This window comes from Schistocerca americana, chromosome 4 (genome assembly GCF_021461395.2).
Source record: "Schistocerca americana isolate TAMUIC-IGC-003095 chromosome 4, iqSchAmer2.1, whole genome shotgun sequence".
Lineage (NCBI taxonomy): Eukaryota > Metazoa > Arthropoda > Insecta > Orthoptera > Acrididae > Schistocerca > Schistocerca americana.
The window spans coordinates 742,014,724-742,027,089 of NC_060122.1; the positions used below are offsets into that span (position 1 = coordinate 742,014,724).

General features: G+C 40.2%; 1 protein-coding gene across 1 annotated transcript in view; it reads left to right on the forward strand.

Annotated features, from left to right (window-relative positions):
- The window catches only part of LOC124613769, a 54,349-nt gene extending 53,066 nt beyond the window's left edge, over positions 1-1,283 (forward strand). The window contains exon 2 of the mRNA XM_047142486.1: positions 1,245-1,283. Within this exon, the coding sequence (XP_046998442.1) occupies positions 1,245-1,283 (39 nt within the window). The remainder of the gene's footprint in view (positions 1-1,244) is intronic.
- Positions 1,284-12,366: the final 11,083 nt, after the last annotated feature.

The window sequence follows — 12,366 nt, forward strand, 5'->3', positions numbered from 1 at the left end:
GTGCATGAATTGAGCTTTATCAGAGTAGGAATGATGATTTTAATGTGCATCGGAAGGTCAGAGAGGCAACAGGAAAATATCGCAAATCAAACAGTGGGAAGCTAGTAGGTGACAGTGGCAACCTCATAATCAACAAGGAAGAAAAAAAGAGGGTGGGAGAAATATCTAGAACAGTTATTCAAAGATGACCAAAGGAGCCAAAACCAGAGATATTAGGCGCAGAGGGACTAGATATCCTAGTAAGTGAAATGGAAGCGGCCATACATCAAATGGAGGAAGGGAAAGCAGCTGGGCCAGATGGCATACGAGCAGAATTCCTCAATTCCTCAAATTACTCAATAAAGAAAAAGTAAAAATGATCACAAAAATATTTAACCACCTTTACTCATCGGGAAAAATCCCTCAAAATGGCTTACATCATCGTTCATTACTCTACCTAAGAAACCGAATGCCAAATTATGTGGGGTCTACCGTACCATCAGTTTAATGAACCAACTGCTAAAACTGTTTCTCAAAGTGATTCACAAGCAGATATACAATATTTGTGAAGACCAAATAGCGCCCAACCAGTTCGGGTTTCTACATGCAGTTGGCATAAGAGAAGCAGTATTTAGTGTACAAGCATTGTTCCAAAGATGTAGGGACATCCATTGTGATGTATTTTCTTGACTCATTGATTATCAGAAGGCATTTGATCGAGTAAAGCATGAACACATGATAGAAGTACTAAAGGAAACAGGGACTAATAGGAAAGATCTAAGAATAACAGCCAATTTATACTGGAACCAATCTGCAGTCATGAGAATACATCAAGACCAACCAGAACAAGTGAGAATATGACGTGGCGTCAGGTAGGGCTGTATAATATCACCTATACTCTTTAACTTCTGTTCAGAACACATATTAAAAGAAGCCTTACTTGACGTGGAAGAAGGAATCTCAGTGAATGGGGTTTGCTTAAGGGTTTGCTTAAGCTGACACTTAAGTTGAGTTGTCAGACCCATAAATAGGCAAGCCAAACTGAGTATGCTATGAGCTCAAGACGATATTCTATTACGTGGTACCTTAGTTTGTTACAGGTCAGAAGTATTTTACGTGTTAGTAATATTCTGCTGTTTGCTTTGTCTAAGGAGGAGCTAGTTCTGTGAAGTAGTCGTTTATATTTTATTAGTGTGTTACGCGTTGTGCCTTTTCATGTTAATTGTTTTTTTAAGAAGCTACAAATGACACTGTGCATGTTGCAGGTAGCTGAAACTCACGTGTTCACGGAGGTCGCGTCCTGACGGGGTTGATAGTGGCCCGTTTTACTACGGCACATCCGGCTGTCCTTCGGTACATTTGTCTCGCTTATATCGTTACTACGTCTGTCGAGTGGAATTAGGACTTATTGTAATCACCTTATATGTTGATGTTAAGTAACTCCCTTGGCAGGGCGCGAACCTTCGTGGATATAGTCGTATTATCATCTGTAAAGATTGATAGTGTTATCCATTTGTTCTCGTCACATGTATACTTATTTATCTTGTTATATTTAATGCCAGTAAAATGTAAGTGATATCGAGGTCCGAATTGGGACGTTGTATTCTCCTCTTGTGGAAACAAATTTAAGCGATTTTATTCCTTTTCTTAAGTAGCTTTTAGATGAGTACATTTTGCCTCCATGTTAGGTGTTTTTATGGCTTCCACGTTAATTAAAATTACAGTACTGGCCATTAAAATTGCTACACCAAGAAGAAACGCAGATGATAAATGGGTATTCATTGGACAAATATATTATACTAGAACTGACATGTGATTACATTTTCACGCAATTTGGGTGCATAGATCCTGAGAAATAAGTACCCAGAACAACCACCTTTTGCCTTAATAACGGCCTTGATACGCCTGGGCATTGAGTTAAACAGAGAATGGATGGCGTGTACAGGTACAGCTGCCCATGCAGCTTCAACACGATACCACAGTTCATCAAGAGTAGTGACTGGCGTATTGTGACGAGCCAGTTGCTCGGTCACCATTGACCAGATGTATTCAATTGGTGAGAGATCTGGAGAATGTGCTGGCCAGAGCAGCAGTCGAACATTTTCTGTATCCAGTAAGGCCCGTACAGGACCTGCAACATGCGGTCGTTCATTATCCTGCTGAAATGTAGGGTTTCGCAAGGATCGAATGATGGGTACATCCACGGGTCGTAACACATCTTAAATGTAACGTCCACTGTTCAAAGTGCCGTCAATGCGAACAAGAGGTGACCGAGACGTGTAACCAATGGCACCTCATACCATCACGCCGGGTGATACGCCAGTATGGCGATGACGAATACAAGCTTCCAATGTGCGTTCACCGCGATGTCGCCAAACATGGATGCGACCATCATGATGCTGTAAACAGAACCTGGATTCATCCGAAAAAATGACGTTTTGCCATTAATGCACCCAGGTTCGTCGTTGAGTACACCATCGCAGGCGCTCCTGTCTGTGATGCAGCGTCAAGGGTAACCGCAGCCATGGTCTCCGAGCTGAGAGTCCATGCTGCTGCAAACGTCGTCGAACTGTTCCTGCAGATGGTTGTTGTCTTTCAAACGTCCCCATCTGTTGACTCAGGGGTCGAGACGTGGCTGCACGATCCGTTACAGCCATGCGGATAAAATGCCTGTCATCTCGACTGCTAGTGATACGAGGCCGTTGGGATCCAGCACGGCGTTCCGTATTACCCTCCTGAACCCACCGATTCTATATTCTGCTAACAGTCATAGGGTCTCGACCAACGCGAGCAGCAATGTCGCGATACGATAAACCGCAATCGTGATAGGCTACAATCCGACCTTTATCAAAGTCGTAAACGTGATGATACGCATTTCTCCTCCTTACACGAGGCATCACAACAACGTTTCACCAGGCAACGCCGGTTAACTGCTGTTTGTGTATGAGAAATCGGTCGGAAACTTTCCTCATGTCAGTACGTTGTAGGTGTCGCCACCGGCGCCAACCTTGTGTGAATGGTCTGAAAAGCTAATCATTTGCATATCACAGCATCTTCTTCCTGTTCGTTAAATTTCGCTTCCGTAGCACGTCAACTTCGTGGTGTAGCAGTTTTAATGGCCAGTAGTGTACAAGAAAGGTAAATTTGGCAAGTGCAGTAACCCTACCAGACTGGATGAAGGTCAGAGAAAATCGGGATCCCCGCGGCGGTAGCCACCACTGCTTACCAGGGATGTGGCCAGCGCATCAGATGGGTCACAGTTTCACCCAGTGTGGGTTGCCCCGTTCTGCGATCTCGGTAGTGGCCTGTGGCGCCACGCAACGCCAGAAGGGCGAACATCGAACTCTGCTTCGATACAGTATTCTCGCTGCCCTTCAAGCTGAGCGGGCTGGACGGAGGAAGAGGAGGCAGCAGCGCCGTACTGCCGGCCACGCTCAGTCGGCCACGTGTGTCGCGTCACGCACCAGGAGCGCTGGGCTCCCACTGAGGGCGACCACCCGGCTGTTCTGGACAGCACGGCCTCGGTTGGCTTCCTGCAGGGCTCCTTTCGCTGCTCGTTCTACCTCGCCTGCATACTGCTTGCTTGCTTCCGTCTCGCTATGAGCTGCACTTACTCTGACCACCTCGTCCATTGTTTTATCATCAGACGCCATCTTTTCTCTCTTCACGCTGTTGTCGAAAACAGACATTACGCACCGAGCGAGGTGGCGTAGTGGTTAGCACGCTGGACTCGCATTCGGGAGGACGACGGTTCATACCCGCGTCCGGCCATCCTGATTTAGGTTTCCCGTGATTTCCCTAAATCGCTTCAGGCAAATGCCGGGATGGTTCCTTTGAAAGGGCATGGCCAATTTCCTTCCTCATCCTTCCGTAATCCAATGGGACCGATGACCTCGCTGTTTGGTACTTTAAAAAATAAAAATAAATTAAAATAATAATAATAATAATGATAATAATAATAACAGGAGAAAAAATTGAAAAATACATCCAACTGGCTGAGGAAGTCAAGGACATGTGGCATCAGGATAAAGTTGACATTATACCAATTATACTATCAACTACAGGAGTCATACCTCACAATATCCACCAGTACATCAATGCAATACAGCTACATCCAAACTTATATATACAACTACAGAAATATGTAATTATTGACACTTGTTCAATTACCCGAAAGTTCCTAAATGCAATGTAACATATACCGTACAGTTAAAAGGAAGTCACGCTTGATCAAGGTCCGCGTCACCTTCCATTTTTAACCAGACAACGTCTGAGACAAGAAATAAATAATAATAATAATAATAATAGCTCCCGTGGAGGCCCGGGAAAAGAATAGGCCTCTGGTACGTTCTGCCAGTCGTAAAAGGCGACGAAAAGAACAAACCACTAATAGGGCTAACCCCCCTTTTAGTGTGATTAGTTGGTTCAGGACAGAACTAAAGAAGCCTCGGACAAGCGCCGTCATGGTCGGGGACGACGCTTGAACCCTATGCCCGCCCACAATGGTAACGACACTGCTAGCCAACTGGAAAATGATTCAAATCGAAATAGAGGTGTTTTGCAGGATATGCTTCCTGCAACCACCCTAGAAGGAAAACAAAGACAGAGGATGAGATGGTCAGATGAAGTTAATCGACACCTCGTGTTCTGTTATTACCAAGCAACAAACCTAGAAACCAACACAACTGGATACAGATCACAAGTATACACAACATTTATTACCAGATACCCAGAATTAAAATTTTTAACAGAACAACGACTAGCTGATCAGATCCGTGTAATAATCAAAAATAACGGGATACCCCAGTCAGAATTAGAAAACATCAAACAACAAGTACAACAAATACTGGAACAAAATAATGTGCAGTCAGAAGAAGAAGAAGAAAATACAGTAATGGACTCAAACATCCCAGAGCAAACAAACAAAGAACAACACACATCAATTAAACAGTCAGAGGAAAACGAAATCTTAAGACAGCCACCAGAACAAGCACAAATAGAACACGAAGTGACACACATGTTAGATATAGAAGAAAAATTTCAGCTGACATATATAGAATACAAAGACACAAATACAGACATTAGACCATTCTTGCATAGACCGCCAAATAACCCACAAGTCGAAACAACAATAAAAACTATCAACACAATCATACACAACAAAATAAATGAAAACACAACTATGGAAGAGTTACAACTACTGGTTTGTATAGGAGCACTCACTACACTAAATATACACACTAGGCAGAGATCAGAACCAACCAACACACAGAAGAAACCCACAAAGCCAGCATGGCAACACAAGCTACAGATCAGAATAGAAAAACTGAGAAAAGACATCGGACAGCTAACACAATTTATAAGAAATGAAATGTCAGAAAAAAACGAAAAAGGTTAGGTAAAATCTCACAACAAGAAGTGATAGAGCAATTAGATGAAAAGAAGCAGAAATTACAAGCATTGGCCAAACGACTTAGAAGATACAAAAAAGTGAAAATAGAAGGAAACAAAACCAAACATTCAACACAAACCAAAAGAAATTTTACCAGACAATAGATAACACACACATTAAAATAGAGAATCCACCAAACATAACAGACATTGAACACTTCTGGAGCAACATATGGTCAAACCTGGTACAACATAACAGGCATGCACGGTGGATACAAGCAGAAACAGATACATACAAGATGATACCACAAATGCCTGAAGTGATAATTTTGCAACATGAAGTCACCCAAGCAATTAATTCTACTCACAATTGGAAAGCCCCTGGAAAAGATAAAATAGCAAATTTCTGGCTAAAGAAATTCACCTCAACAGATTCACATCTAACTAAATTATTTAACAGTTACATTGCAGACCCATACGTATTCCCTGATACACTTACATATGGAATAACTTATCTGAAACCTAAAGATCAAGCAGACACAGCAAACCCAGCTAAATATCGCCCCATAACATGCCTGCCAACAATATACAAAATATTAACTTCAGTCATTACACACAAATTAATGACACATACAACACAGAACAAAATTATAAATGAAGAACAAAAAGGCTGTTGGAAAGGAGCACGAGGATGTAAAGAGCAACTGATAATAGATGCAGAGGTGACATATCAAGCTAAAACTAAACAAAGGTCGCTACACTATGCATACATTGATTACCAAAAAGCTTTTGATAGTGTACCCCACTCATGGTTACTACAAATATTGGAAATATACAAAGTAGATCCTAAATTGATACAGTTCCTAAACATAGTAATGAAAAATTGGAAAACCACACATAATATCCAAACAAATTCAAATAATATCACATCACAGCCAATACAGATTAATCGTGGAATATACCAAGGAGACTCATTAAGCCCTTTCTGGTTCTGCCTTGCTCTGAACCCACTATCCAACATGCTAAATAATACAAATTATGGATACAATATTACTGGAACATACCCACACAAAATCACACATCTGCTATACACGGATGATCTAAAACTACTGGCAGCAACAAATCAACAACTCAACCAATTACTAAAGATAACAGAAGTATTCAGCAATGATATAAATATAGAAACAGTAGATCACATCACAAGCGGATGTACAATACTAGCAAGTACAGAATACCCCAGAAGACATGACAATGTAGCAAAAATAATACATCAACAGCTTACCTTACAACATAAACTTATAAAACAACATGTTCCCACATACAAGTATGCACCACAAAATGTACTGGAGAACGGTGAATACAAATTATACTGTAACAGAACCATTATAACAGATAAAACAACACCACATAACAAACCTGACATCATACTCACCAATAAAAAGAAGAAATTAACACAACTAATCGAAATATCCATACCCAATACAACAAATATACAAAAGAAAACAGCAGAAAAAATTGAAAAATACATCCAACTGGCTGAGGAAGTCAAGGACATGTGGCATCAGGATAAATTTGACATTATACCAATTATACTGTCAACTACAGGAGTCATACCACACAATATCCACCAGTACATCAATGCAATACAGCTACATCCAAACTTATATATACAACTACAGAAATCTGCAATTATTGACACTTGTTCAATTACCCGAAAGTTCCTAAATGCAATGTAACATATACCGTACAGTTAAAAGGAAGTCACGCTTGATCAAGGTCCACGTCACCTTCCATTTTTAACCAGAGAAAACGTCTGAGACAAGAAAGAAATAATAATAGTAATAATAATAATAATTGTTTGGATAAGTAATTGAGAGATTAAAGTTTGTTTCGCCTTTAAGATTGGAATTGAATTTTTTAATGTTTCATAAAATCTTACGTAGCGTTGTTCATTGAGGTCACACAATAAAGTATATGCAGTTTACGCCGTGAATTTGTCGAACTTCGCACGTCCGAAGATGTACGGAACGTAGCCAGGGCTCATTATATAGTTTTTGTAGACACAGTCTGATATCTGACCTCAGCTTCAATCATGACAGTGGGGTAACTAAAACTACTAAAACAGAGAAAAGCATACGATTAAATAAAACATGTATTCATTTCAGCATATACATTACGATAAGAATGATACTTACGTAAAATTCTAGGTAAATAATTGCAGATAATTCACAAATGAGAGCGAGTTATTAATTCTGCGCCTCTTTTCTGCAAATAAGTATCAATATGGCTAACTGTGGAGCCATCAAAATATTACGTTCTTCTATGACAAAGAATGACATAAGAGTGTTGATGTCTACTGGCTGCGACAAGAGAGCGGTGTTAATTCCTTTGTTTTGCTTTCTCTTGTCTTAAAAAATCGATACATATAATCTAAGTTCAGTAAATTAAATATCGTCGGTGCTAGAGTGCAAATGGTTCCTTAAAGTACCCTCCCCCAAATCAACCAACCAATAGACATAATGAGGACCGTAACTGTAGTATAATTAGAAGGTTTGTAATTTGAAACGGAAAACAACCACAAGTAGGCCCTATAGTTTAAAAAGTTTGTTTAAATCAAACCACTACCAGTTTTGGATTTCTTGCAAATCCGCTTTCAGACTGCTCTTACATGCCTTCTCGTTTTTCAGTTGTGGCCTCGTTTTACAGTCTTATTGATTTTTTGAAATTAGATAAACAAAAAAATTCCATTCAGAATTTGGTAGTCTTACGAGAGAATGTACTTTGAGTTTAGAAACAGTTCTGGCACTTTCTGACTTCCTATAGCGGAATGATAGTCCACATTTTTACTTACAAGAGCTGCATACGTTGCTGCAGTAGCTGAAACGAAATAGTATACAGTAATTATGAAGCAGACTTAGTTCTGTAAGATTGCTCAACAATATTCACTGTTTTCTTGTGAATTTATTTATTGCTTCTTGTCATGGCACGTTTCGGAATTATCTCACCATCAGATGACTTAATAAATAAGCAAAATTTCTTTTTTACCTAGGGAAGATGATACAACAGTCTTAAAGTTGCCATTACAATAAAACAGCAGTCAATAGTAATAAAATAATGTGAACCTCTGGTACATACCACAGAATGCATATGTACAATACGACTTTTGACGTATCAACCGTGTTTAGTCAACCGGAGCTTAACCTTCACCAATTAAAAACTTAATGCCAGCAAGAAACCTAACAGGCATCAAGTTAGAACTGTAGTGTCAAACCGAACTTTCCGCGCTGCACGAGAAGACATGGCGTCCGCTAGAGGACGATGGAGCACAGATATGTATGCCGAGCGCCCCCGACTTCGCGTAGCTTACGTGGAAGGACAAGTCAAGTAAAAAACTTAGCATACACGTATACAAAAACCTGAAATTACGCAATGGTTGACAATCCGGATCATTGGTAATTTTTACAAGGAATTTGCTGAGTAACATTACAGAATAGAATGGTCTGTATTCATTACAAATAATCGTAAAAGTAAAGGTTGTACAAGTCCTTTATAAAAACATCTTCACATCAGGTGATAATTTGTTCATCTAATTTACAAATATGCATTATAAGATAACACCAAAGGGCGTATTAAGCTCATACATAAAATGTCATTGATCGATTATTTTACGAAGTGGAGGACATCGCTCATGTCTGGTCGCTGTAATTTGTTTATTATTTGACAAAGACATTTCAGGGATAACAGTCAGGGGCTTTGATTTAAGGATTTTAAATCCAATTTAGGAAATCGCATACACATAAATATGTTTAGATTTCAGGCCACTGATGATGGCTTTCCACACAAATCCTTTACAGAAGAATGGAAAAACTGGTAGAAGCCGACGTGGGGGAAGATCAGTTTGGACTCCGGAGAAATGTAGGAACATGCGAGGCAATACAGCCCCTAGACTTCTTACAGAAGGTAGGATAAGTAAAGGCAAACCTATGTTTAAATCATTTGTAGACTTAGAGAAAGTTTTTAACAATGTAGGCTGGACTGCTCTCTTTCAAATTCTGAAACTGGCGGGGGTAAAATTCAGGGAGCGAAAGGCTATTAACAGTTTGTACAGAAACCAGATGGCAGTTGTAAGAGTCGAGGGGCACGAAAGGGAAACAGTCATTGAGAAGGGAGTGAGACATGGTTGTAGCCTATCCCCAATGTTATTCAATCTGTATATTGAGCAAGCAGCAAAAGAAACAAAAGAAAAATATGGAGTAGGAATTAAAGTCCAGGGAGAAGAATGAAAACCTTGAGGTTCGCCGATGAAATTGTAGTTTTGTCAGAGACAGCAAAGGACTTGGAAGAGCAGTTGAACAGGATGGACAGTATCTTGAAAGGAGGATATAAGATGAACATCAACAAAACCTGAACGAGGATAATGGAATGCAATGGAATTAAACCAAGTGATGCTGAGAGAATTAGATTAGGAAATGAGACACTTAAAGTAGTAAGTGAGTTTTGCTATTTGGGAAGCAAAATAATTAATGATGGTCGAAGTAGAGAGGATATGAAATGTAGACTGGCAATGGCAAGAAAAGAACGGCAGAAGAGAAATTTGTTAACATCGAGTATAGATTCAAGTGTTAGGAAGTCCTTTCTGAAAGTACTTGCATGGAGTGTAGCCATATGTGAAAGTGAAACATGAACGATAAACAGTTTAGATAAGAAGATAATAGGAGCTTTTGAAATATGGTGCTACAAAAAAAATGGTTCAAATGGCTCTGAGCACTATGAGACTGAACATCTGTGGTCATCAGTCCCCTAGAACTTAGAACTACTTAAACCTAACTAACCTAAGGACATCACACACGTCAATGCCCGAGGCAGGATTCGAACCTGCGACCGTAGCGGTCACGCGGTTTCAGACTGAAGCGCCTAGAATCGCACAGCCACACCGGCCTGCTATGGCGCTACAGAAGAAGGCTGAAGATAGGTGGGTAGATCACGTAACTAATGAGGAGGTACAGCATAGAACTGGGGAGAAGAGAAATTTGTAGTACTACCTAACTAAAAGGAGAGCTCGGTTGGTAGGACACATTCTGAGCCATCAAGGGATCACCAATTTAGTACTGGAGCGAAGCGTGGGGGGCTAAACATCTCAGAGGGAGATCAAGAGATGAATACAGTAAGCAGATTCAGAAGGATGTAGGCTGCAGTAGTTACTCGGAGATTATGAGACTTGTCTTTTGACTGAAGACCGCAACAACAGCCGTGAAACATGCGTGAAAAATCTTAAGGTTAATAAAAAAATGAAATATTTTCGGTGCGCTGTTTCAATATGTAGCCTTTGCCTGTAGCTAAGCTACGGTGTGCTCGCGCGTCTCTGTCACGCCGATTTAACGACGGTCTGCATCAGCTCACTCTTAGCCATTTACCACCGATAGCTGGAGGATGACCATCTAAGGGCAAGTGCTGGCAGTCATGTGGGTCATGGACGCAATGAGCAGTTGCTGGAACTGATTATTATTTCGAGCGAGTGAGTGATGCTATTCTATCAACGTATAACGCTCGACAACTGAGTCGCTTCGATTTGTTGGATGACGGACCCGGAACTTAATCTGATATTTATGGCTACAGAATGCACGGTCAAAGTGGAATTATTGAATCACAGTCATCGGCTGGCTGGCTCCGAACATGCGCTGTCTGGTGGGGATTATGTGTTTTAGGTTTGAGGTAAGTTGATTCTTTACCGGTGGCTAATCTGCATTGTTGAGACTTTCTATTGTAGCAGGTTTGAACCTGGTCTTTAATTTATCGGTGCTTGTGCTGCCTTTGTGTCATTTAATTTGGTGTTCGAGATTAATGAAATTGCTTGTTGTTTCAGTGGGAACCTTATGGGAGTGGTAGTTTAAATTTCATTTTTACATTATCTTATGCATTCAGGCTTAGGCACCTGTATTTTATCAAAGAGTTCAAATACTTTTTCGATTTAGCTTAATACTTTATGTTATGGTTGTATATTGGTTGTTTCGTTTACTGGGCTTACAGGTGTCAGTTGTGTTGACTATTAATGCATTTTTCCTTGTAACGTATGTTAACTGAAAATTTCCTGTGTTCTAGTAATTGCTGTATTTTTAGACTGTGTCTAGTTGAAATTATTTTGACAGAAAGCCGACGGAACGATACGCTTTCAAACCTTAACTGAAAAATGTTTAAACTTCGAGTATTAATGATTCATTGATAGTTTTCTTCCATGTACTTGAGTTTGTTCAGTTTCACATCTCAAGAAGAAATTCACACGAACTTTGCAGAAAACTCTTACTAAATTATCCTTTCTTGGTGAAGTGTTATGTTTTTGTGACCTGGTACCTTACCACTCCCAGCTCATGGCGAGATACAGTCAAAATAATCTTGTCGACAAGTTACGTGTTACATACGTCTGTGAATCATGTGTTTGTAAATGCGAAGTCGGTACGGTATCTGAGAAATGTGTAAATTTGATTTTGATATCGAAATATGTAAATCTCGAAGCAGGGTAACAGAACTATGTGAAAATTTAATTTTGAACATAAATACGTGGCGCCCACGCTACACGACTTGAAATCCACATTAGCCGGTACATCAAACAATTCGTCTGCGAGAAAGCAATCCGTCTTCAATGAAATATACATATGCCATATGACTGCAAAACAAAATGAATCGTCGGACGCTGTGGCCGCGGGGTTATAAGCGCTTCAGTCCGGAACTGCGCTGCTGCTACGGTCGCAGGTTCGAATCCTGCCTCGGGCATGGATGTGTGTGATGTCCTTAGGTTAGTTAGGTTTAAGCAGTTCTAAATCTAGGTGACCTATGACCTCAGATGTTAAGTCCCATAGTGCTTAGAGCCATTTGAACCAAAATGACTCAGATTAAAATGTTGTCCCTGAATATCGCTAATGTTTATCTTTAGTCTTGCAAACAATCACTGTACCAGAACTGTTGTTGTAGTTACACACTGAGCGAGGTGGCGCAGTGGTT